The 27831-nt window shown below is 39.2% G+C and overlaps 1 protein-coding gene across 1 annotated transcript in view; it reads right to left on the bottom strand.

Annotated features, from left to right (window-relative positions):
* Nucleotides 1-9057: 9057 nt before the first annotated feature.
* The window catches only part of VMP1 (vacuole membrane protein 1), a 131586-nt gene continuing 112812 nt past the window's right edge, over nucleotides 9058-27831 (bottom strand). The window contains exons 11-12 of the mRNA XM_026517472.4: nucleotides 11589-11691; nucleotides 9058-10336 (exon numbers count right to left, since the gene is read on the bottom strand). Of these exons, the coding sequence (XP_026373257.1) occupies nucleotides 10193-10336; nucleotides 11589-11691 (247 nt within the window). The 3' untranslated portion in view covers nucleotides 9058-10192. The remainder of the gene's footprint in view (nucleotides 10337-11588; nucleotides 11692-27831) is intronic.

Below are 27831 nucleotides of genomic sequence, written 5' to 3'. Positions count from 1 at the left end.
TGTGGTTATGTTTAATTTTCTTCAGTAAGGACAGGGACGGAACAGTCTACCACTGACCTGAAGATTCAAATAAGAGACGTGACCCAGTGATCCTGGCTGCCCCTGCCCCCACTGCCAGGCCCCCAAGATCAAGAAGAATGGGAAGCTCAGAGCATTTTTGAGCAGTCCTGAAAGGATATGCACTAAATTTCATAGTAATTTCTTTGGGGGAGTATCTTTCTCAGATTTCCTTTTTATGCTGTGCATTTCTTTAGCTTGCATTTTTTTTTTTAAAGCCAACTTTTTGCCTAACGTGGGGCTCAAACTCACGACCCGAGATCAAGAGTCGCATGTTCTTCCAACTGAGCCAGCCAGGTACCCGGCATATTTTTATTTTAAAGCTTGAAAAACCCAATGTAAAGATAAAATAACTCAAATTATTTTTAAAAGGGTATTAACACCTGAAAACAGTTTGAAGAATGAAGGAATAAGTCAAATGAATCAGAAGGCAGTAACAAGGGGTGGAAGTAGTAAGCAGCATCATTGTTCTGCAAACTATTGTCACATAAGTAGGTGTAGAAATTATAGGATGCTGGGGCGCCTGGGTGGCACAGCGGTTAAGCGTCTGCCTATGGCTCAGGGCGTGATCCCGGCGTTATGGGATCGAGCCCCACATCAGGCTACTCCACTATGAGCCTGCTTCTTCTTCTCCCACTCCCCCTGCTTGTGTTCCCTCTTTCGCTGGCTGTCTCTCTCTCTGTTGAATAAATAAATAAAAAATCTTAAAAAAAAAAAAAAAGAAAAGAAATTGTAGGATGCTCCATGTACATTCAGGGAACAAACAGGAGGAAGGGGGAAATTAAAAACTAACTTTGGGGTCCTTTCAACATGACCTTCTAAGGAACACACTGCCCTATTGCAGGGAAGACTAGTAAATAGTTCTCACACACACACACACAGTCTGGGAGCAGCCTAAAAAGTGTACTAAAAAGTAGGAAAGCTTTTGTATCTGAAAGAACGTTTTAAGATTTTTTTTATCTTTATGTAATCTCTACACCCAAGTGGGCTCGAGCCCACAACCCCAAGATCAAGAGTCACATGCTCCACCTACTGAGCCAGCCAGCCAGGCACCCCTTATGTAGTTTCTTGAGACACTTTTTGTCTTTATTTTTAAGATTTTATTAGAGAGAGAGAGAGTGCACAAGCACAAGCAAGGGGAGAGGCAAAGGGAGAGGGAGAACAGGGAGCCCAATGCAAGGCTCGATCCCAGGACCCCAAGATCATGACCCGAGCCGAAGGCAGACGCTTAACCGACTGAGGCACCCAGGCACCCCAAGATATTTTTTGTCTCTAAAAGTAATCTCTGCACCCAACATGGGGCTCAAAATCACGACCCCAAGATCAAGAGTAAGATGCTCTATCAACTGAGCCAGCCAGACGCCCCTATATGAAAGAACTTTTTATTTCCTCCTTGCATAGACCAGGGATGTCTTTTATGCTCCAATGGATTCTTTATGTTTGAAGAAGGAAATGTAGAGCATCTGAAAATTTCTTTGATCTCTATGTTTTTCTTTTCTTTTTTTTAAAGATTTTATTTATTTATTTGACAGAGAGACAGCCAGCGAGAGAGGGAACACAAGCAGGGGGAGTGGGAGAAGAGGAAGCAGGCTTCCAGCGGAAGAGCCTGATGTGGGGCTTGATCCCAGATGGCCGGGATCACGCCCTGAGCCGAAGGCAGACGCTTAACGACTGCGCTACCGAGGCGCCCCGATCTCTATGTTTTTCTAAAAGCACTATTTTCAGCTTCCTTTCTCTTCTGAAATTGTGCAAAGCACTCCCACATACATGCTTTTACTAGATAGGCATCTCATGATGTCTGATTCCATCAGAAAGCCAGGAACAGTGACACCCCAGTTCTCCCAGGCTTCAAAAACTGTGCACCCTCCTGAGAGTAGAATACTAAAGTTTCGTACCTCTCTTCTCCACCAAAGGATCATACGCAAGTAAATCTTTCCTTCTGAACTCTGCTGCTCCTGGTGAGTGGTATAATTGTGGTCATATGTCATCGATTCTGAACTCCTAGCCAGCCAACTTCAATAAGCATAACTCATTTATTGAAACATGTAAACAACCCCAGCACCAAAGCAGCCAAATGGAAAGCCGCCTTGACCACTTGCTCTAGGAGGTGTAATAAAGCCATGGTTCTGCCTTTTGGCTTGGCAAAGGCAGTTGGGAGGATGCCCTCATACTTACTTGGGAATACTTAGGACATCTGCGTTCTAGGTGCCGGCCACTGCTGTCTAGGCTAGCACTGCTGGAATCTTGGACTCCAGTAGAAATATACAGGAAATCACATTGCCAAGCTTTTCTCCTTATAAAGACAATCTATCCAGGAATTACCATCCTCCCAGTTCTCATAGGGAGGAGCCATTCATTAAGCAAGCAGGATACAACTGGGGTGAGGAATTTTAAAGCAGCTTCCTGTGGTCCCAAGGTCTGGTTACAGTGCCATCTTTTTAAGAACAGCGCTACATAACAAGTTAAGGCTTAGATGATCACTTATGGGAAAGTACAAAGGACATACTACTCTAAAGAATTCTCTGAGAAAGTCCAGTTTATTCTCTGACAGAAGTCACAGAGTGGTCTAAAGGATATCACATCCACAAGTCCTCTGCTCCACCTCCTTTACTCCAGCCTTGCCTAGTCCCCTGGTACCTTGCCTCAGGTAGCCTCACCTGTCCACCTTTGCATCTCCACGGCTGCTTCACTTGGACGACTGCGACAGTCACTCAGCAGACATTGTGAGCTTACCGAGTGCCAGGCCCCGGGCAAACAATGGAGAGCACAAGTGCCTGCCCTCACAGGGCTTATGTTCTAGTGAAGGCAACAACAAAAACAAGAAAACAGAGAAACTACTTGTGAGTTATGCAAGTGTTTTAAAGGATACAAACTGGGGCTAAGGCAAATAACAGAGGTGGGTGAACTGACTTTAGGTGGCTCCTGGGTCTTGTCTCTTTTTCTCCCCACCCCACAGAGCTCTCCTCTTTGTGCTTCCTGCTGTCTCATGGGGTTTTCTCTGGTTGGACTTCCCTCTCCCCATCCTAGCTGGCAATTCAAATGCCATATCCTCATGAAACCTTCCTGATCCTTCCTAGTCAGCCATTCTGATCCCCTCCTCAATTCTTAGCCATAGACTTCAACTTGCATTGTAGTTATCTGCATAGATACATAATACCCCTAAGAAGACTCTACACTTCTAGAGGGAGATTATTGTCACTAGCATTGTCTCTCCCCCACGGTACCTTAAACCTATAGAAATTTAAAAAGCAAATTTAAAAATGCTCCCCCCCCCCCCCATGTGGCTAATGCCACTTTTGGCTCTATTTCATAGGGTTGTTGTGAAGATCAAATAAAATTTAACATGTGAAAGTGCTTTCAAAGAGAAAAAAAGGTCTGTACAAATAGAAATTGCTTTGTAATCATAATTACAGCAAACACCACTCTGGGAACCTGCCCACACAGGATGGCTAAGAATGGAGCTGGCTCTTCCAACCTTGTGATATAGGCAAGCACAAAGACTGCTCATCTATTTAAATAGCAAAACTTTAAAGGCTGTGGGCTTGATTTTCATTGTCTCTTTCTCCATCACCTACTTGTGATCACAAGATGAAGTAAGTATGTAGACAACAAACAAGCTTGGACTTTTGTACTGGACTTTTCTGGAGAACTGAATGTTTAAAAGCCAGAAAGCCTAGGTTTGAATCCTTTTTCTGCATCCTTGCTTCCTACACCCAACTACTAAACTCTAGCTTCATTTTCTCATGGGGTTGTTGTAAGGATTTCAATATTCAACATACAAAACAGCACTGAAAACAGTGCCTGGTACAAAGTGAGCAAACAATCATTATCACGGTTACAGTAATCCACTGTACTTCCTGGTAAAGGGCACATCAGAGGAGGTTCCTGGGAGCTAATCTCGACTGCTGGTGTTACATGGTTGTGCACAAAGGATATACCACAGAAGGGAAGTGGAAAGGGGCTGATATCATGGTCAGAATGGAGCAGAGGTGTCTGAAGAGCCTCAAGAGCGTGGCCACTGTGAGGTCAGGCAGATAAAGTCTGGCTGCTGTAGGAGGTTTAGGCCGGTCACTCAAGTGAAAAGGACCTCTCAAGAGGCTGGGAGGTACATTAAAAAAATAAAAGGCAGAGAAAGGCATCCTCTCATTTTTAGCTTTCGTGTTTTTTGGGTTTTTTTTTTTGTTTTTTTAACTAATGTAAAGAGGTTGAGAACAACACAGTTCTTGGGGTTGACTGGGGCACCAGGGTTCTGTACTACAGCTAAGAGAAGTGAACTTGAGCTCTTTGTTTCCAACACATGGTGGCCAAAGAGAGACCAGAGTCATCTGAACAGTCATTTCCCACCTTCAGGGAAAGGCAGAAGCATCTCTCTTCAAATCTCAAACTGCCTTACTCCACGGAAATATTTTTTTTTCCCATAGGAAACAGGCTGGGACACAATTGAGCAATGGTGTCGGGTTGGGTCAGTCAAAAGCATCTGAAGGAAAAAGCTGCTCATGCTCTAACCCCCTAAAGGGGATACACAGCAACAAAGGGAAATGGCACATTTAGGATGAGGTGGGGGGAGAGAAATGTGGCCTACAAAGGCTTCCTTCCGAGAACGAGGCCTCTCCCAAGGGATTTAGGTGGAAGGCCATCAAATCAAGTTGCACATACTCACCCCCTGGAAACTCTCAAAAGAAGGCAGTGCCTGTTGGCTGAGATAGATAGCCTGGGGTCCCTTAGTCCAAGATGCCCAGAATAAGCCAGAGCCTTCCCCTCAAGAATTCAGGAATGTGGTTTCCAATGCAAATCAAGACGACATTGTAGAAATACTGCTGGAGTGTGTCCAAGCCCTCCCTCTGTCCTTTGAGTCATTTGGAAATAGTTAACAAACGGTTGAACACCTGGGCTGATCACCCCTGAAGGGGATTTCCAGACTCTATCCTGTAAAACCATCTCCTCCCCTCCCAAAGCAACTCTGTTCCTCCCTCTCTGAAGTGTGCCCTAAAGATTCCAAATTTTCTGATCCTAGGCTTCCTAAGTTAGAACAGCAACTGCTGCTGACACAAAGAAACAAGGAGCCAAGCAACTTTGTGCTTTTAAAAAAAGTTTATTTTAAATTAAAAGGAACAGATGTCCAATGTTGCAAAAAGCCACACATTTGTGGATTTGGCTGACAAACCGTCTAAGCTGCATTTCGTTTCTGTTCCCATAGAGTCAGCCAGCCACTTACAACTGACTCACGCTGGGCCACAGTTTGGGCCCGTCTCCCACTACAGAATTAGAATCCCAGATCTCAGATGAATCCAGGGTGTTTGGGTGGAGAACGGGGGCCATCTAAAATAAAATTTTTCTTTTAATTTAGTAGTATCAACACCCACACAGCAAACTGTGCAAGGCTAGTAGGTCAGCGAATGAGCAAACAGTTGGCACCTGCCTATCCCAGCACCACGCAATTCTAAAGGCAATGAGTAAGCAGCTGTCCAGAACAGATTTTTTATTATAATCTCTTTTATGAGCACTGGTTAAATATGCAAATACATGTAGGATATTTGCTGCAATTCAAGGCCTCACCCCCAAGGCAAACGCATTACCTCAGGTGAACTCCTGGCCTTGTTGGGAAGGGCAGGAACCTAACTCCCTGACTACCAGACACAAATGACTCAATTGCTTTTAGAATTTTAAAGTACATTATGTGCTTTCTTTTCTTGTTGTCTTCAAGAATAAAGGAACAAACATTTCAGATGCAACAGTTTTGCTTAGCATTTCATTTACCATGTTTTATGAATACCAGAGAAGCTTTGATCAATGTTGGTTACAAATGGAATGTTACTTGGCTTTCAAAAATGGCTATTAAACGCCTGCTTAGGGGCGCCTGGCTGGCTCAGTCAGTGGAGCATGCGACTCTTGATCTTGGGGTTGTGAGTTCGGGCCCCACATTGGGCGTGGAGCCTACTGAAAAAAAATTTCTGCTTAGGTTGTTTCAACTTTTTGTGAGCACATAAAATAACTGTTTATGAATAAAATAAACCAATTTTTTTCTTTTGTTTTTCTAACAAAAATGTGACTTTTAGGTCTATTGAGGAAATGCCAACTTTTTTTTTTTTTAACGGTTTTAACTATTTACACCCAGAAAACCTCACTGGATCGTCTAGATGGAACTTTTTTTTTTTTTTTTTTAAAGATTTTATCTATTCGACAGAGAGAGACAGACAGCCAGCGAGAGAGGGAACACAAGCAGGGGGAGTGGGAGAGGAAGAAGCAGGCTCCCAGTGGAGAAGCCTGATGTGGGGCTCGATCCCAGAACGCCGGGATCACGCCCTGAGCCAAAGGCAGACGCTTAACGACTGAGCCACCCAGGCGCTCCTAGATGGAGCATTTCTAACCAGGTATTAAAAGCAGATATTCCTTTTTTTCTCTACCTTCTAGGTTTTTTTAGTGTTAACTATCTTTATAATAAAAATAAGGAAATGTCAACATTTTAAGGTGGTACTGGTAGAAAAGTATTTTCAATTATTTTATAGTAAACTTTGTGCATCTGTGCTTTGTACCTTAAATTGCCTAGCTGGGGGGTTATTTTTGGATTTAGCAAGATTTTGGTTTTATCAAGCCAATTGGTTCTTTAATATCTGCTTTTCTCTTTATTAATTTGTATGATGGGTTTAACTGCTTAAACAGAGCGTATCTATACCCAAACAAAGGCATACTGGCTAAGAGTATTTAAAAACATGTTGGGGTGCCTGCATGGCTCAGTTGGTTAGGTGTCTGCCTTCGGCCCAGATCATAGCCCCAGGTCATGCTTCCTGCTTGAAGCCTGCTTCTCTCTCTCTCTGCCTGCCGCTCCCCATTTGTGCTCTCTGTCAAATAAATAAAATCTTTAAAAACAAACAAACAAACAAACAAACAAACATGTATGCTGGGGCACCTGGCTGGATCAGTCTGTAGAGCATGCAACTCTTGATCTCGGGGTCCTGAGTTCAAGTCCCAGGCTGGGAGCTGAGCCTACTTCATAAAATAAATAAATAATGCATGTTTCTGGAGTAAACGCAATGTTGTAAAATTCTTGCATGTGTATCAAATGCTGTCTTTGATGAATTAAAAATGAGAATACACTAACATTATGGCAATATTTTACATTATATCCGATTTAATCCTTAGAACAATCTGGCTATTTGTTTTTATAGATGAAATCTAGGCTCAGAGTTTAAGACTTTCTCAAGGTCACCTACATGAAAGGTAGAATTGTAAACCACCATTAACATACTGTTGCACACACAGGGAAGTGGGTTTCAGAATTCTGGAAGGCTTTTTGACACCAGAAGGCTGGGAACTCCTATGAGCTCTTTTCACATGGGTCAGTCAAAATACCCGTTCACCCCAGGGTACGAGAGGGCAACCAGTTATTCTAATTAACTTAATGCATTAATTGTACTCCTAGGAATCGCTGCTGAGTTGTGAAAGGAAGACAAGCCTCATGCTGTCCTGCTACAGCTGCAGCTGCCCAGAGCGCACTGGAAACCCAGGCTGATGAGGCTGTTTATAGGGGAGTGCTTGCTACTGCATCTGCTAAACTCCTGTACTTCAGGAACTGCACTCTAGCCTTCTCTCTTTCTGATTTTTAGAGAATGAGGAGGGTGGCCATCATCCAGATCAAAGTAAAACTCTCCCCTTCTTTCCAGCCCCACATTCCAGATTAGAGAGAGTAGAGCAAACACTACAAGCTCCCCCACATTACCTCAACTGTCTTAAGGGAGATGTTCCCTAGCATGTAAGTGTATAACTGCTGACGTATTGCATTATATCGGATTGCACTGCTTGGCAGTCACGGAGTTGAGACATAATAAAGTACCACAGAAATTCAAGGCACAAAATGACACTTAAACAAAGTAGACAGAATTAGAATTCCCAGGCCCTTTTTTTTATTTGCAGCACTATGAAATCATCCACTTACACATTTTCTGGTCTTCTATCACCTGGAAGCAACTAGGTTTGTCTTTCGGATCATGTAGTTGTTATTTGTATTCACTCTGGTGGATACAAGAAAGGAACAAACTAATCTCTGGAACAGAAGGTGACATTCTGCCCCAGTGGGAATCCAGCAGGACCACCTGAGTTTGCCACACCTGAACACTTAGCAGAGGGAAGGAAGACAGCTGCTCTTTTTCTTTGTTTTCCAAGCAAATTCATTTAAAAGTGAACAAACCATCATCCTAAGTCAAATGTATTAATTACTTAGACTGTCGGTCTAAGAAACAGTTTTTTCTAATACCTTACCTTAAAATAAATTTACCAATAAACCCTAAAGAGATTTAGCACAAATAGTGTAATTCATATTTGATTTCCTCTTTCCTTTCTTCAAACACCAAACAAACTCAGGTGAAAGAGATGAAACCCAACTGGAAGCTGACTTGGCAATTCGTGCCCACCCTACGGAATCTAAACGTTACGCTGGTTAACATGAATCTCTTTAAAATAGAACATCTGGGGACTGCTCTTCAAATAAAGGATCAACCACATTGCCAGAAGGTCCCTGGGCAGAAAAAAAGATTGTTAAGAATAATAACCTTTTCAAAACCCACAAGGCAGGTTGTTTGTCCTTTCTTTATTTAGCTGTGGTCATGGAGACCATCCCAATTTTTCCATAAAATCTTCTTGATACTGCCGCAATATCATGGCATAAAAGATTCAAAGTGCCACTAGACAGAAGGACCAGTTTCTGATCATAAACCATGAAGCCAGGTAATGTTTGAATGGGAATATTTGATATGGATGGTCAGATGAAAGATACCAAAATGTCAGACAGCCCATCGACTGCTGTTGCCATGAGATTCAACAGTCAACATCAGTCTGATAAGCTACCCGACAAGGTGGTACAGCCATGGAGATGTCGCGACGGTAGGCAAAAATAAGCAGACATTCAGGCAGGATTTTATAAAACAATCAGGCATTTCTGGCCTGTTGAGATTTAAACCCAATTCTACTTTTAACATAATGTCAGAAATGATCTTCCTAAAGAAAAAAAGTGAAACTGTTTATTTTCCTCCCAAGCAAAACAAAATCACAAAAGAACGTATCACTTACTGAAGAAAGGTAAGAAAATCAGGTTACATAAAAAATAAATTTGTCAAAACCAGAGTACATGCTGAGCTAAAATTAACACAGATATGAGATAGTGTAGTTTTTTTTTAAAACAAAAGTTATTTCTCTCTTCAGTGCCCTTTAATTTGTATACTTTCATTTCTCCTGTTTTCACAAACCCCTCGCTATGCAAATCCCTAAGCTGCCAATTCAGCTAGTGTAGCGAGCTGCCCAATTCCAGCCTGACAAAAAAGTGCCTTGGTGGTGGCTCTTACGTGCAAATAAATGAAGGCTTAAGAAATTATGGGTGTAGGTGGATTTGGCAAGGCTGACCATTAGTTGGTAGTAGCTAAAAGGAGGCAAAAAAATCAAAACGCTCAAGAAAACGGACACAATTTTGGAATGATCAAAGATGTCTTTATAAAGTTTGTCATGACTTCATTCTAAATATACAGAATAAAAAATGGTGTCAGCTCATTCATGAGACACCAACCAGAATTTTCTTATACTGTCTCAAAATTTAAAGATCAGTTTCCCAACAGGGTGTGCAACGCATCATAAAATGGCCTTTTTTTTTAAGGTAGGAGAGGAAGGGCTGGGCAGGATGGAATATTAAATTTTACCATGATAGACATGCAAAACTGTTATCCAATCTAGTATAATTTATATACATTTTAATGACTTAGAAAAACAAAGGAGTCATTTCTGACAAGCCTAAACGGCTTGACATATTCAACATACTTAGGAACTATTTTTTGGTGTCCGGAATTCTTTAATTGTACCACGTGGGCCTTTTGAAAGTAACAAAAAAAAGGCCAGTCTGTTAAAGTTTGCTGCTGAACATCTTTCCACCCTAATAAAATACAAGTTGGATCGAACTGAGGGTGGATACCTTACCTTAACACACAAAGGAAAAGTATGTCAGTGCAAAATATGGACTAAGCTGCTTTCAGGAAAAAAAAATTTTTTAAATTGATACAGGTTGGAAAAGGGAATTTTCCTTCCTGGTTTGGAGTCCTCCCAATTTAAGGCAGAACCCATCCATTCTAACTTCTGCCATTAAGCCTTTCCCCGCTTATTTAGTTTTCTCCTCTGAGTTCAACCGCTGCTGCATTCGTTTGGCATAACTTTGTGCCATGGAGTTAATGATGGACAGGATGAAGTAACACACCATTACAACGACCAACTTCTCAAACATCCAGGACAACCAGTTTTCTCCCTGCAAGAATAAATGCAGAACAATCCAGGAGAAACGTTTCATTAGTTCAGTAGTAAAAAGGGAATTATCTACAATATTTAAGGAAAATGATGAGAACTTGGAGCTTATAATCTATAAAGTCTAAACAGTTAAAATAAGAAGTCTTATGTCTCCAGGTACCCCAAAGCCTACATTCAGGCCTTTTTACAGCCCTTTATTAAGATTTCACTTTGTTAGACGTAAAGTCAATGTTGATTCACATAGTTTAGAATGGGCCAAGTATAAGGTCGCCTCTTATCTTTTACTACAAAAGAATAAAACTGATTAAATTCTACTATCTGAAGTTGCCTTGTAGATACTTATAGAGAGTACTGTCAAGATAGTTACATATTCTTGTTCCAGCATTGGGAGCAGCTTTTAAAACATGTTATCTCTTCCTGAAGTCATGTTTGGTCAACTGAGGGCAGCAAAGGGCCACACAGAGTCTAAGGCCATCAAAAAAAAAATAAATAAATAAAAATAAAAATCCAATAACTGGGGTGCCTGGGTGGCTCAGTCGCTTGAGTGTCTGACTCCCAATTTCGGCTCAGGTCTTGATCTCAGGGTTGTGAGTTCAAGCCCCGCACTGGGCTCCACGCTAGGCGTGGAACCCACATTTAAAAAAAAAAATCCAACAAGTATGCTTTCTTCAAGTTTCCCATTTCAGGTTACTGCTTACTCATCCTCTTCTAGTCATTTCCCTTTGCCACAGTACTGTTTACAGAAAAGACAGGTTGAGTTTAAGAAGTTAAAGTTTTTAAGTTCAGCTATGTGAAGAGCCTTAGTTGATTTTTTAAAAAAGATTATTTTCCCATTTCTGAAAAGAAAAATAGGGCAAAAACGAAGGGAGATATCCAAGTATATCCAGTGACCTCAGTTAGTCTAACACTTTCTAATGCTATAAAATGCTACAAATTTATAATTCTTAATCCACTTGGGAAGTATATTTGCTAAAAAATCATTTAAGATCAATCAACAACTCCTTCTACATAACAGATCCATTATTTTCCATTAACCCTACCTTTGTTTTCTGGGAGAAGATAGATATAAAATAGAAGTTACATTTCTGATTCAGACAAAGACAGTTTCCCAGTAGAGAGTAAGGACAGCCTCAACCTCACTTAAGACTGACAAACAAACCTATTTGCCTAAAAATGCCAGTGAGTGCGGTGAATGTAATTTCAGCCCGAAACTGTGGGGGTGGGGAAGAGAAGAAAACGGAGGCAAGTCTCACCTGTGGTGTGCCCATTTCACTTTTGTGGTGAAGCTTCTGCCGCTGGGCCTCCAGGTATTCCTGGAATGGCTTCTGCAGAGATGGACCTACGCCGGGGACAGCGCTGGAAGCAGGGCACAATAACCCAAGGAAAAAGATACATTTGGGAAGAAAAGCAGGAAAAATGTTAAAGAAAAATCCACTTACCACCTGGATTCAAAAAGCAGGGATTAGATAGAAAGAGAAAAAAAATACAACAATCAGCAGAGCTGGCAAATCCTCTGAACTTTTTTTAGTGGGTAAAATTCATCCTTTAACAACCCCTTATAGAAGAAAAATATCTCTTCCACCAACATGTTTGGGAGAAAGTAGGAGCTGAGCCCCTTCTAGCAGAAGAGTTCATCCTCAGAGTGAGGCCAGCTAAGCTAATGCTGCACACTGGTGTGGCACAAAGAATAAAATGAATGACTTCTGAGAAGTCCCACATTTATCACCACCAGTTCCTGTAAGAACTGGTTTGAACCGATTAATAAGGAAATGACTTATGCTTGTGTCATCCCCAGTTGAAAAAGAAACTGCCCGCCCTCTCTCTGACTTGTCCCATCTTCTCAGAGGGGGGCGGTCCTTTCTCAATCTAAGTCCTTATTAGGACAATCTGTGCGTCATCCTTATCCAAAAAGAATGCATTAGCAAATTTGGAAGGCACCTCCCACTAGTCAGAAGTCAGTGATTAACAAAGGAACAAAGAAGGAACTATGAACCTTGAATCACTTCGTGGTTTATGGTAGATGGTTTGCACAGAAACTACAGTACATTACTAAACAACTTGTTCTGAAATGACTGGGAGAGTGATCTTTGATAAGTTTATGTACTCGGAGCTCCCTCTCACCCAGAGCACCGGGAGGCAGTCCTGTTAAACCGGTTTGGCAACCAGCTACCAGGATCCCGTTTTAGAAATGCTTGCAGGCGTTTTTTAAAATGGTAACTTGAGGCAACTCAGAAAATAAAACATCTCTATTTTCTGTACCTTTTATTTTCTCATCTGCCATAATAGGGCTAAAAGGTAGATGAGCCCTCTCCTGCGGCCAGCAAAAGGTACGTCAATATGTATTTACAACAGCACCTAATGGTCTCCCTTATGAGTACTAACTTCACCTCCTCTTTTCTAGAACAATCCAGTTACTGCTCTCTGTAATAAAAAAGCAGAGGAGCAGAGGAAGAGAATTTTTTTTGCTACTATATTTACCAGAAGCGAACACATACATAACTCCTGGCTGACACTTTTTGATCCTCTTAACTATCAACCACCAAATACTTAATGGACTCCTTATTTTGTGTCTGACATCGTAATTGGCACTAAGGGAAAACAAAACAAAAAAAGACAACTGCAAGATAGTTCATGCCCACAAGGAACTTAAAATCTTGATGGAGATTCAAAACACACAGGCACACACACATGCACATACACACAGATGGGTTTGTGAACACAAGAATTTACAAATCAATATTAAAATTCTTTTGGTACAGAAGATATATTCCAAAGGAACTGGAGAAAGAAAGGAGAGATCAGCGTGGGGTGAAGCTGTACAAAAAGCTCCTTTAATAAATACTGCAGGATATGGCAAAGAGGCGGACTAGACATATGTAATAGAGGCAATGGCTGCACTGATCAGACCATAAGACCCAAGTGACAGACATGAAAGATGGAGGGGGGCAAAGCCTCTTAACCTATAGCCTCAGTCTCTCTCACTGACTTTTAAGTGGCTTGACATTAACTACCCATTCTGGGGTAAACCAGAAGAGCTGTGTCTGAGCTATGCTGCTGTTTATCAGGAATGATTCTGACTACAATGGGGCAAGAACAGGACAAACTTTCTCTTTATTTTTTTAGTTTTATTTATTTAAGTAATCTCTACACCCAATATGGGGCTCAAACTCAAGACCCCAAGATCAAGAGTCACACGCTTCTCTGACTGAGCCAGCCAGGCATCCCCAAACTTCCTCTTTAAAAGAGAAATTTTCCTTGGGTAAATTTCCTTTTCCTTACATAATGCATAAGGGGATGCGAACAGCTCATCCATTTACACTTGAAACAAACCACGTGAATATAAAAAAATAATTCCAGTAAAATACATGCGCAAAAAAAATGGGCTTTGCAGAGGGCAGATTTATAAGGACTTTGCTTCAGATATCGATTTATATTCACACTTAATGAACAATACTCTATGTCATTGTTTTAAACTCCCAAGGATAGCCATAGTCAAGCTATTGTTGTTAAGGTTAGGAAAACCCTTTTATTTATAAAGGCTGAAATGACTATATGCTAATCTGAACAGCTGGTTGTACAAGAAATGACTTGAAAATTCTCTTTTTGATGTCCTCTAAGAGTTAGATTCCAATATACGTGCCCTGTTCTTTCTACAGACTTCTAACCTCAGACTGGAGTTGAGCAGAAATATAGCTTACAGTTTCCCTCAAATCATTCTTGGGATCCATTCTTGGGCCCCATTCTTGAAAGAGAAAATGAAGAACTAAGACCCACATGTTAGAAAGGTTCTACTTTTTTGTTGCTGTGGTTGAGGGGAATGAGGAAGGGACTGGCAACAATCATTCTAGACTCCCTTCAAAATAATCTGAAAAGTTAAACGACTGCCATTGTTAAGTCCATCAAGTGCTGCACTCTATACAGAATATATGTCATTATACATTTACACTTAGTGATGTGCAATTTTCAATTATCTTGGGCTAATGCTGAGATTAATTTTCAAGGCGCTAGAGTGTTACAGCTTTTTACATGTTTTTGGTGGGGTGGGAGATGTCTCTATGGAGTTTCTCATAAGAGACGAGGAAAACAGTTGAAAATAGAGAAGCTGAAAGTTTTCATTGCAGTTTATTAACCAAAATTATCATGAACAAATGCCACATGATCTGAATAAATCTGAAAAAATGAACATATAGGTATTAAGTATTACATAACTAATTATTTGCCAGATCCTCTTCATCTTTGTATATTCACCAAAATTTTAGTTTTATTTTCATTGCTCTATCTCTATAAACAATGGTTTAGGCCACAGTTGCCTCAGCTTATACAAAGCACACTTTAACATCAAGAGTTTCCTTAATTAACCTTAAAGCTATATTAGTAATGGACTACATAAAAATTGCAATTATATCTGTCACTCTTTACGTGCATTTAAGGCAAACAATAATAACCGCCTATGACCTCATCCCTCAAGTTATTTTCAAGCAACCGACAGAAGAGTCCATTCTGACATTTAAGATTAATTTAAGGTACCTATATGGGGGTGGGAAGAATAACTTGCATTCCAGTTCAGTGGTTTTTTACAGTTGGCTTAGGAAATAGCTTCAGTGCCATTCTCTGAAAGCCATTAAATTCAGAGTACCCTGTGCATCCTGCTAAGGACTCATCTCAACCTGTAGCTGAATGGGTCCTTCATCTGCCATTAGGTGCTGATTAAGTTAAAAGTATTACAGTTTTGTGATACAGAAGAAAATAAGGTTGGAGGAGAACAAACACACACAAAACTACTTTTCAGTTAACTGTTGGCCTTAAATATGTTTAAATTAGCCTTGTCAACAACTACTTTCTCTAAGCAAGAAAGCCTTAAGAAAAACTCAAAAAAACAGAAAAAACAAAAAAACAAAATTGATCTCATCTGCTTTTCCTTGCTGCAGAACTTCAACATGGTGGGTAGAAAAAGCTTGTGGATCGTAATTATCTTGATATTTATTTTCTTGGCATACACAAATAAGTTTCAGATAATAGAACTCATTAAAAAACAAATTTCAACAAATTATTCTAATGGCAATTTTTAAAATTTTTGTTATTGATTTTAAGAATGGAAGAAAAAAAAAAAACACCTCAGAAAATGCAAACAAATGAGGGGGGGAAAAATACCTATATAAGTCCAAACCCACCTGAAGCCTGAAAGTGGTTTCATGGGAACAGTATTTTGTCAGGCTTACATATCTTAGTAGGTGTTAAAACAGAAACAAGACAAACTTCTTTGTAAAATTCTGTCAAGGGCCATAACCAATATGCAAACAAAACCTATTATTTTTCTGTAGCTTTCAATACATATGTGACTTTGCTTCTGAAACCCATTTATCTGGATAAGAAATCTGTATTTTAAACTCTCCCCATATTGACTCATTATAAATAAAGGTCTCCATTATTCTTTGTACGCACAAAAGCCAGAAAATCTTCCAGAGGAAGCATCACAACTGGCAGAGGTTGCATGGAGAGTGGGTGGTGTGATTATTTTTCATAATGCTTAAATTTTCATTTTGTTGGTGTTCCTGGGCTCACATCCCTTCCAAAAATTTATCGGTCATTATTACTCCTGTTTTCAAGGGACTCTTTTCAAACTGTGTAACTCTCAAACAAGTTGGTTCAACAGATACAAAAAACACACCTTTTGATTTACTTTCAATCTCCTCTCCATTATAGAGATAGTCATCAAACTAAGACTTATTATTAGAAAACCTGAAATTTTCCTGTTCATGATTCTGTTTGGATTTTTCCAGCCCAGTGTATTTGTTGTTGTTGTTACTATGTGCCACCATAAAACCTGGGCACAGTGTTCAATAACAGAAATAACATAAACTTAAAAAAAATTTGACGTGTCTTGTTGTTTAGCCCTACTTACACAGAGCTGCCTTATATAAAGCTTAAACAGTTAAAATGCCTAAGGGAACTAAATGGGTATGAATAAAGTAAATGTTTTATTTAATATAGGCTCTGCTCCTTTCTTAAGCACTTTTTTGAGGGTCTTAGCATTAATGTGATCATGTAAGTTACACTGGTTTTCCTGAAAACATACTGTCTGACATCAGTTCTTAGTAAGGCTACAGGGTAATAAGCTTTTATCTTTCTTAGAAAAAATTATAGGCACAAGGGCTTTTTTTTTTTTTAACCTTTGTCTCACTGGTTGTACTGTACTTTGAGGCTGATTTATTTAACATCCCTCTGATGATTAATTATAGTATCCAACATTCTCAGGGGGTGATTAGTCAAACCTCTGAAAGCTTATAAATGGGACAGAAATGTTTTTAGAATAAAATTCAGGTCAAGGGTAGTATTAAAGAAAGGAAAATATAAGGTTTAATCAATTCTAGTGTTGTTATAATTCAGAAGCATGATAGAGATTTTTTGAAGTAAACTAATGATGCCCAGTACTTTTTTTTAAAAAAAGATTCTATTTATTTATTTGAGAGAGACAGTAAGCGTAAGCATGAGTGGGGAGAGGGTGACAGAGGGAGAAGCAGGCTCCCCACTAAGCAGAGAGCCCAGGACCCTGGGATCATGACCTGAGCCTAAGGCAGATGCTTAATAGACTGAGCCACCCAGGCGCCCCATGCCCAGTACTTTTTGATAGCATAAAAAGTGGCTTTTAAGACCACAGGAGCTTACATTTCTGATATATGTATATATTACTTACGCAAATGGTAAAATGCACAAATATAAGTTAAAAAGGATAAAATAAAGATAAAATTTAAAAATTCTTAATTTTAAATGTCTTACTAAGTATGATGGCTTTTGTGCTATCATTAGTGAATACTTCAAGGCATATTACATACTTGTCCTTGGTTAAAAGTAATAATTTCTAAATTTGTTGGCTGACTTCTATAGACATGTACTAGGAACAGGTGAAATGTCAATGCTGCAACTTTTTTACTGTCTCTTGTGACTGCACTATTACTACTATCTTCCTTCTACTGTTTCTTTATAGGAAACTTTTAAAGCCACTTGTGTGTTTTGTTAGGGTTAGTTTAGTTAAAACTAGGAACTATAAATCTGATTAATAATTAATAACACAATATATTGCAAAAGACCCACTGTGAACTGCTTTTGTATTGTGGAACTCCCACTGTTCCCCTAGCCTACTTTTGTAAACTCCATGAGATATGATTTTCTGTAATTTGGCCTGAGGGAGTGCCAAGCAGACTGATGGTAGTAAACTATATTCTCCTTATATGTATAGTCATATAAATTGTGTATGTATGTGCTACCATAATGTTATATACCTAAAATACACAAAAAAAGAAAATAACAAAGATGAAAATAAATATAAATAGAAGTTCTTTAAAAAAAAAAAAAAAGAAAGTTCTATTAATTTTAGTCCCATTCTGATGGTGGAGACCACTGGTGTAGACCATGAGGCTAAACTTCAAGGGGTATAAATATTATACCTTATTCCCAAAAGGTAGAGTTAGCAGACCAATTCAATGCAGGACTGTTAGGTAAGATATCAGAGAGAAAAAAAGCTGTTTCTACAAAGATGCAGACTGGATCTCTCTTTTTTGCTCAGACTTCTAATGGTCATTTATAAAGAAGGACTTTTAGAATCTAGATAGCCAAACCTCAAGAGACTGAAACCCTGTGCTCCCACTTAGAACATAATTATATTTCAAATGAATATCAGAGGCTTCAGAATTTTCTTGATTGAGTGAAGATCACTGCATGTAAATCAATAAATCAGATTTATCCTCTGACTTCAGAGAATTCTTCTATCAATTGAGATTTGGCCCAGGAGGATAGGAGTAGAGAGTCCTATTATTAAAAGGAAAATGGTCTCTTGTAGACTCAAGCCAACAGATTCTTCTGCTGAAGAGACTGAATTTTACAGTGAAGGTACTAGTAGGATATATATATATTTAGGGATAAAATAAAAGCCCCTCCCACCCCACTCCCCCTTTACATGCTGATATTGTCTTCTGTACATAGGAGGCAATGACAACATGGCGGAAGTTCAGTAAGAAAACGGGACTAGCAATTCCCTTTCTTAATTTTTTGTTGTTTTTAACTTTTTTTTTTTTTTTAAGTAAACTCTACTCCCAACATGGGGCTTGAACTTATGACTCCAAGATTAAGAGTAGCACGCTCTACTGACTAAGCCAACCAGGCACCCCAGCAATTCCGTTTCTTGATAACAGTCTTATAAATAATTTTGTTTCCAGAAATGTGCACATTTTAGTCAAACACTACAGAGTTAAGTCTTCCGCCCCCACCCCACGCAGTGATCTAAACAGGCTTAACGGTTAGTATTTTAATGAGTTGTCATTTCCTGTCTGATAAAGATTCTCACAGTATTTAACCACCAGTTTCCCTGGGGCCCAACCAATACTAGAGCTCTATTCATAGTGACTCAGAATGGATCTCAGACTCCAGGCCTGATTCAACAATGATAGATTGCCCTCCAAATGAAAATGTCTTTCCTCATAAGGTAGACTGCTCTGGAGAGGGGAGAAAGGGGGAATGTAGTTTATCATGCAATCTTTCTGAAGAAGCCAAAGGCCATCATGCTGACTTTCATTAATATTTATAGCCTTCCAATCCTCAGTGATTAGAAAGAAAAAAAGAAAGAAACAAATTGATACCTAATTAACCCAGGAATATGACAAGTAAATGAACCGGCACTAACTGCAAATCAACTTATATTTAACCTAGTAAAAATGGGATCCCATAATTCTGTATGACTGGAATGAAAGGGTTATTAATTTTCCCACATAATTGAATGGAGAATCTGAATCTTTGAGGCTAATACTACAAGAAAAAATTGTTAACTGATGTATTCTACTTGCTTTTGGATCTGAAATGTGGTAGCCCACCCAAACCAAATTCCTTTATATCTTAGGATCTTGGAAGAGCACCCCAACATAAAGTCAAAATGAAAGTTATGCACTACACTAAAAAATCTAGGGCTTTCTCAAATATAAAAGTTTGGGTTGATAATCTCTGGCACTAAAATTCGTTGTGATTCAACCTCAGGATTTGGAATTAAAACATCTTGAATTTCACTCACATCTGTGTCCCTTTCAAATGATTAAAACCTCTTTTGTACTCAAGTTAGTCCACTGTGTGCTCAGTGGTATTATAAACACATGACACCATCGGTTTCTTAGCGGCTGGGTAGAAGGAAGACCACTGCTTTATCCAGAAACATCAGGTGTATTGTTGCTACTGGCTCACATCATACTTCCATCACAGGCATCTTTCAAAAAGAGAATTGGCACTTGCCCTTGATTTTGAACATTTAGAACTGTTTTCTATCAGGTCAGAATGGAGGTAAAATCTCTTATAATAATTAGTAGCTACTCTTTGAATTATGTGATCATTAAAGGGACATTTTTGAAAACAAAACCTCAAATCAAAACATAGATTTGAGCGGTAGGAGCTAAGCAGGCATTTATGTTAATGAATGAAGCCAGAGCTAAAGGAGTGGTCTATAAGCACCAAGTAAAAGTGATTGGCTGCCAACTCAAAACCCTGTAAAAAATAACGGATTTCAGTTCTAGAAAATGGCAAACTGGTGGCAGCTTTGTACAGTGACAAATCTGTGGCTGGCTTGAAGACCCACTGAGTTTTGTTTTGTTTTGTTTTTAAGATTTTATTTACTTATTTGAGAGAGAGAGAGGGAGAGAGAGAGAGAGAGAGAGGGAATGAGTAGGGAGGAGCCGGAGAAGCAGGCTCCCTGAGAGCAGGAAGCCTGACACGGGGGACTCGATCCCAGGACCCTGAGATCATGACCTGAGCCGAAGGCAGACACTTAACTAACTGAGCCACCCAGACGCCCCGACCCACTGAGTTCTAAGGATGAAATTAGCAACAGGGAACCACAGACCCAAGGTCAAGAATAAAGAAGAGTTTGTAGAATTGAAGGTAAAATGGCATAAAAACTTACTGACCTTTAGTTGTTCAAAGTGGCATGATGGTGAGTGGATAAAAAAATGACAGTACTGACTGGAATTCAATCTTATCTCAGAACAATATACCTATTCCAATATTAGGCAGAAAATCACTAAATGCAGTATATAACTAAGAAAAAAGTCACCATCTCTGTCCTTAATGAACTTAATCTAGAAGGGTGATGAGAGAAAAAAAAATGCATTTAAACCTACAGTACAAAGGCTAGTAGGTTTCTCCCTCAAAGTAACACCTGCAGTAACTAGTTACAGCTGTACAAGGTGAATACACTTGTGAACAAGGAGTGAACACAAAGAATTTCTGCTGACTCCTTATCAAATTCACGCAGTAGGCATTTGAAACTAGCGCTCTTGCCCAAATCTACAATTTCAAGTAGATTACCTCACTGCTTTCTATAGAACTCCCTCAATTCCTCTTTTCTACTTCAAAAGATCTTGGAATCTTTACTTCAGTTTGAAGGAAGAAGTGGTTAAGAAAATAATCAATCCATGAAGACTTTTGATCTTATCTCTTGGATCCTATCTCCATCTCTTGCATTTCTATGAATTTAACTTGTGTGTTTCAGTTTCCCCATCTACACAGTGACAGCACCTTACAGGTTTTGTTACGCATATTCAATAAAAATGTATGTAAAGCATCTGGCACAGCAGGTTCTTACTAAATGCTAATTTCCAACCCACATCCTTCCCTTTTTTCATTTCTTTTTTCCATCTCTAGTCCTTTACTAGAGTCTTTCCCTCAGCCTAAAAATATACAGGTCTCTTCTAATAATGAATGAATTCATCTAATCGACAAATATTTACAAAACACTTAAAATGTGTCAGGCATGACCCTGACCTGCCTTTTCCTTTAACCAACAATTCTATGTAATACAATATAATTCAGTTTTAGTTTTCATCATTATACAGAAATGGTCTAATTACGGTCAATAGTAACTTCCTAATACAATGACAATTTCTCATACAGTCTAACTTCAGAGTTCCTGCTTTATCCTTTAGCTATGTTGCCTCCCAATATCTTTAACAAAAATATAGAAAGAGAAGATAACAAATTACAGGAAAAGGCCATGAAAAGGAAGGAGTTTTCCACCTAAATTGCAGTGTAAGTTACAGTGTACACAACTGAGTCTCAGCAGCTGGGGTGCTAAAACTTAATGTATCCCTTTTTCAGTTAATACAAATATTTGTATTCTACACTTCCGTAACTTCTTCTGATTATTTTATAGTGATTAAAGTCAAAGAGAATCAACTACATTAACCATTTCATATTTTAAAATATTTTAAAATGAAAGAATAGATTTTCTTTCTGTAGAAGAAAAAGTCCAGGCCAACATAGCTCATTCCAACCACTTGTTATAGAGTAAGGAACAAGAAACATTGTTAAGATTCAAGACCTTAATTACTCACTGGTTAAAATGATCTCTCTAGCCACAGGGAAGTCCGACTCTGAGGTCAAACACCAAGTTAACTCAGAAATAGGAGACAGCAAAGAGCATGGAACATTCTGTATCTGGTAAAAAGTCCCTGCTCCAGCCAACCCTCTCCCCCAAGTTCAATGATTGAGTTATGGAAACTTTCCTGCGTGGTAAAACTGGGGACTTTGTCTTCCAATAAGACCCTGGCAACCTGACAACCAATGTTCTGCATATGGTTTGTTACGAGTCATATGCTTAATGTTATTTTCTGGGAATTCTCATCCTCTATTTGGTGAGAATACTGGAACATGTCATTTTAATCACGATTTTAATGTTAGACTTGGTCATGCTCTTCAAGAAATATGTCCAGGTCTCTCTCATTGGACAAAGTCTAAAATTAAATAAAAATTAATTTTAAATCTTATTTAAAAAAAAAAAGACTGAAACAAATGTAATGTCTTTGAAGTTCTGAAGTTCTCTCTTTCTTTGGTTAGTTCCCTTGACTTATTTCAACCTAAGATCTCAAATAGTGAAAAACTCTGTTTTATGCCTAATCTTTTTTGCAGAACCTTTTCTCTGTCCCCTTGCCAAACATACCATAAACCAAAAGGCTTTTTCTCAAGGCTATTATCTGTATTCTAACATCTCAGAATATAAAACTGATTCATTACATCTGTTCAGATTTCCATATATAACTAGACAAACACTTCGATTTAGGAAAAGATAACAGAGATAACTTTCCCTAAACCTAATTACACTAGCAAACTTTCCAGAACTGTCCAAGAAATAAATCTACTAATTACTATTTCTAGTTGAGGGAAGGGAACTATTTACTCATAAAATTACAGTAAATTTTGAAGGTATGGCTTATATTCTCTCTGGGGCCTTAGGATTGTCACAGAATGACATACTGTTACTAAAAATACCAAAGATCAAGGGTATACTTAGGGTATCATATTTAGCTGGGCCACTCCCTACTTACATTAAGACTAGAAGCCCTTTGGAAAGGAGTATTTCCTTCAGTCATCAGTACAGCAGTCATACTTCGGTAAAATTAATAGTAAACCACACCACCAGAGATGTAATAGTCAACACTAACTCACTGTTGGGGGTGGGGTGATGGTGGTAAGCACCTTGGGCTGGCAGGCCACAGGCAAACCCATGGTGAGAATTTGCCCAAATTTGGTCCTACACAAAATTAAGTTATCTTATCAAAATTATCAACACTGAGGGTTATCTTGCTTATGTCCAATCTCTCTTTTATTCGCTTTTCCCTCTTGTGTTGCTCCCTTCATCATACTCCTAATCTCTTTACTATGTGCTCACCTATCCTGCACTAAGAAATGCCCACGAATGGGGCGCCTGGGTGCCTTAGTCGGTTAAGCGTCTGCCTTCGGCTCAGGTCATGATCCCAGGGAACTGGGATCGAGTCTCGTGTCGGGCTCCCTGCTCAGGGGGGACTCTGCTTCTCCCTCTCTCTCTGCCCCTCTCCCCTGCTGCTCATGCTCTCTCTTGCGCGCAAGTCCTCTCTCTCTCAAATAAACAAAATCTTTAAAAAAAAAAAAAAGCCCATGAAGCAATGATCAAAAGGGTAAAAACATGGAAATATTCCAAATGTTCATCAATGAGAAGTGGATAATTACCCAATGGAATAATATATAGCAGCCAAAATGAATAATATTCAGCAACACACAATAATATTAGCAATATAATAAATGAAACGTCTGAAATGACTACATATAGTATGATACCCCCCCTTTTTTAAATAAAGTATTTATTTGTCAGAGAGAGAGAACATGCAAGTAGCGGGGAGTGGCAGGCAGAGGGAGAAGCAGGTTCTTTGCTGAGCAAAGAGCCCGACGCGGGACTCAATCCCAGGACCCTGGGATCATGACCTGTGCCGAAGGCAGGCACTTGGAACCGACTGAGCCACTCGGGAGCCCCGTATGATACCCTTTTAATGAAAAAAACAAAACACAAACCAACAACAAAAAACTAAAGTAGAAATTACATAAATGAGTTATTTATAACCACTCAGAGCCCTTTTCCTTATCAACAAGAGGGAAAAATATCCACCATATAGGGTTACAATTAGAAGTAAATAGTAACAATAATTGTATGTAAAGTGCTCCCTATGTTCAAAAAAATATTATCCTTGAGGCTCCTGGTTAGCTCAGTCAGAAGAGTTTGTGATTCTTGGTCTTGGGGTCATGAGTTCAAGCCCCACGCTGGGTGCACAGATTACTTAAATTAATTAATTAATTAAAAAAATAGTATCCTCAAGAATTATTTGTACAATCTTTGATGAAAAACTTCTTCCTGGTTCAAGGCCAGGATTTAGGCTTTCCCTCAATCCTCCCTGAGAGTACACAAAATAGTCAATTAGCAGTCTACCTTTCTATCCAGTCAACAGAAACTGAAAAATAAGATGAAAACACAGGCAACAAAACATTGAGATGGAAGGCATTTTAAAAATCCACATGCCTTGGAATGTTTAACGATTGATATGAGTATGTTTCAACTAAACTGTAAAATATTTTGATACAGGACATTTCCCATTTGGGTGGAAGTTGGAAAGGTTGTCAGTGGCTTCCTGAACTAGAGAAGAAATGCTACTCAAAGAAACATATAGTCTGAGGGGCACCTGGGTGGCTCAGAAGGTTAAACATCCAACTCCTGATTTCGGCTCAGGTCAGGATCCAGGGATTGTGGGATCGAGCCCTGAGTGGGGGCTCTGTGCTCAGCAGGGAGTCTGCTTGGGATTCTTTCTCTCCCTCTACCTCTTCCCCCCGCCCCCCCACCGGTGCTCGTTAAATAAATAAATGTATCTTAAAAAAAAAAAAGAAAGAAAGAAACGTATTGTTTGAAAAAAGAGCAAATAGAAGAAATACAGAACTCTGGTCTGGGGCAGAGTTCATATTCAAATCTCAATTTGTTTTGTTCAAAAGCTGCGTATTCTTTTCATATTCCACTCCCTAGGTCTCCTTTATTATTGGGGTTCATTTTTTGTTCTTCCTTTTCTTAGAATCTCATCATTTTAAATTTCAATTGTTGCTGACTTTTTTTCGTCTTGTCTTTTTTTTTCCCTATAATGGTAATTCACCACTCCCTTAATTGTGGGTACGTAGTTTTAAATATCCTTCAAAAGGCTGTATTCCAAACTTTACTAGTTTAGTTTGATCAACTGCTAAACAATTTACAGTTTAATATTGTAAAGAGACAATTAACAATCAAAGGATAATGTTATTATAGCAAGCTATAGGCATTATTTTCAGTTCAACTCAACAATGGGTCTAGGGAGTCAATTATTCTCCTCCTTTCTGAAATAAATTGCTAAACTATTTATTATGATATATAATAATAAATTTATGTCTACTAAAAATTCATTTTCCTTGTTTAACTTAATTTTCAGTATAAGGTTAGTGAGTTTATTAATTATCATTTGAACGCTTATATTTAAAAGCATTTCCTACTTCAAAATGTAGGAAAAGAAATCATGTCAAGCTCAACTGGACAATCTGATTAAAAGATAATGTTAATCCTGACAAATATGAAAAATATACCCATTGGCGTCTGGTAATAAAGAATTATTACCATCTGCTAAGTCTGATTATTTATACTATTTAATACACTGTCTAGAAAAGAAATTGATGAGGTAATCCCTATAGACAGCACTGGGGAAAAGATGAGGATATCAGGACATTCCAGTATCTATCTCCTGAAAACAATTTTAAAAATATGATACCACGCTTTTAATTCAATAAAAATTGGATTCTAGCAGGTCTTGAATATCTCAGAATAACCTTATGCAAAACCACCTTTAAGAAGGAAGAATCAGGGGTGCCTGGGCAGCTCAGTTCGTTGAGCATCTGCCTTCAGCTCAGGTCATGATCCCAGGGTCCTAGGATTGAGCCCTGCATCAGGCTCCCTGCTCAGTGGGGAGGCTGCTTCTCCCCCTGCCCCTACCCTCGCTTATGCTCTCTCAAATAAATAAATAAAATCTTTAAGATAAAAAAAAAAGAAGAAGAAGAAGAAGGAAGAATCACTGGGGCACCTGGCTGGTTTAGTTGGGGGAGCATGCAACTCTTTATCTGGGGGTTGCTGAGCTCAAGTCCGATGTTGGGTATAGAGATTACTTAAAAATAAAATCTTAAAAAAAAAAAGAAGAATCACCAGATTTTTTTGAAAGGCTGTGCTACATGAGATAACAAAGGGAAGAAACTACTGTTTTTGAAAACTGTGAGAAATTCTAACTTTAATTTGTTGGCCTAAGATTATAAAAACTCTTTTATTTCTATTTACTATAGATAAGTAATATAACTTTTGAGAAACTCCAAAGGCTGGGGAAACAGAAGAGTCTGGGCTATGAAACGATATGCTAATTTTTATTAGCCAGATCTTTATTTGGACACCACATGTTTATTATATCCACTAGATATTTATCAAGCACCTGCTAATGTCAATCAAGATGCCAGGTGCTACAGACACAACAGTGAACAGAACTAGGCATGGCCTTTCCCAGAAAGAAGCTTACAGGTTAGTGGTAGAAAGATAATAATCATATACCCTCAAATGTAAATGTAAAAACACAACTGTCAGTGCATGCGGTACATGCTGTTGTGAACAGACATCCCTAGAAAAGAGGATATCTGATTTAGCCAGGGAAGGCACTTTGTTAATGTAATAGTTGAAATCTAAAGGATGTTATCTAAGGGTGCCTCGGTGGCTCAGTTGGTTAAGCGTCCAACTCTTGATCTCAGCTCAGGGCTTGAACTCATGACCCTTGATCTCAGGATCGTGAGTTCAAACCCTGCCTTGGGTTCCTTGCTAGACATGGAACCTACTTAGAATGAATGAATGAATGAATGAATGACATTATTTAGGCCAATGGTTCTCAGTGGGGTTGGTGGTGGTAATGGAGGTATATATATGTGCATTAGGACATTTGGTAATGTCTGCAGACATTTCTGATTGTCATGGCTGCGAGATAACTACTAGCATCTAGTGGGTAAGAGGACAGGATGCAGTTAAATATTTTACAATGCACAGGATAGTCCCCCATAACAAAGAATTAGCTGGCTTAAAATGTCAAAAGTGCAAAGGTTAAGAAACCCTGAACTAGGGGCACTTGAGTGGCTCAGGTGATGATCTCAGGGTCCTGGGATGGAGCCCAGCATAGGGCTGCTCAGCAGGGAGTCTGCTTCTCCAGCTCCCTCTACAACCCCCCCCCCCCCAGCTCATGCTCTCTCTCTCTCTCTAATAAATAAAATCTTAAAAAAAAAAAAAAAAAAGGGAGAGAGAGAGAGAAGGAGAAACCCAAAACTAGGCAAAGGAAAAACCAAAAGCAAGTAACGACCACTGATGGGAGACTCAAGAAGAAAATTACAGGGGATACATTCATACAAGGCTCTCTACACCACCTTCAGGAGTTTTAGCTTTATCTTAAGAATGAAGGAAAAAACAAGTAAAGGGTTTCAAGAAGATGAGGAGCTGGGGGTAAGGACAGTGGTGGTGACATGTTCAGATTAATATTTTTAAAAGGTTACTGACTGCAGTATGGAGAACAGATTGGAAGAGAATGTAACTTGATGTGGGTAGATAAGATAGGTAGTTACCTAATTTAACTATTTAGAAACTCCAAAGGCTGGGACACAGAAGGTAGTAGTGGTGAGTATGTATAAACTGCTGAAAAGCTTAGCCCCCCCCTTTTTAAAAAAAGATTAATTTATTTTACATACTGAGAGGGAGAGAGAGCGCACGCGAGCATGCACGCAAGTGGGGGGGAGGGGCAGAGGGACAGACTCTCCAAGCGACTCCCCGCTGAGCATGGAGTCCCGGGGAGGCTCCACCCCATGGCCCACCAGATCATGACCCGAGCTGAAACCAAGAGTGGGATGCCCAACTGACTGAGCCACAAGGCACCCTGAAAAATTTCCTTTTATAAATGTTCAGCATAGGAACAGGAGAAGGGAAGAATGTACAGTGCTATACCCACAGTCACCCTGTAACTTGTGGGTTTGTGTAGTGAGTGGTCAGCTCTAGGGTTGGAATTCTACAGATGGAATAATAACTCTAAAAACAGATAAAATATCTTCTTCATATTCAAAAAATAAGGGATAAGA

Source organism: Ursus arctos, unplaced genomic scaffold, assembly GCF_023065955.2.
Source record: "Ursus arctos isolate Adak ecotype North America unplaced genomic scaffold, UrsArc2.0 scaffold_24, whole genome shotgun sequence".
Classification (NCBI taxonomy): Eukaryota; Metazoa; Chordata; class Mammalia; order Carnivora; family Ursidae; genus Ursus; species Ursus arctos.
This window is presented reverse-complemented; position numbering and strand designations above follow the sequence as displayed.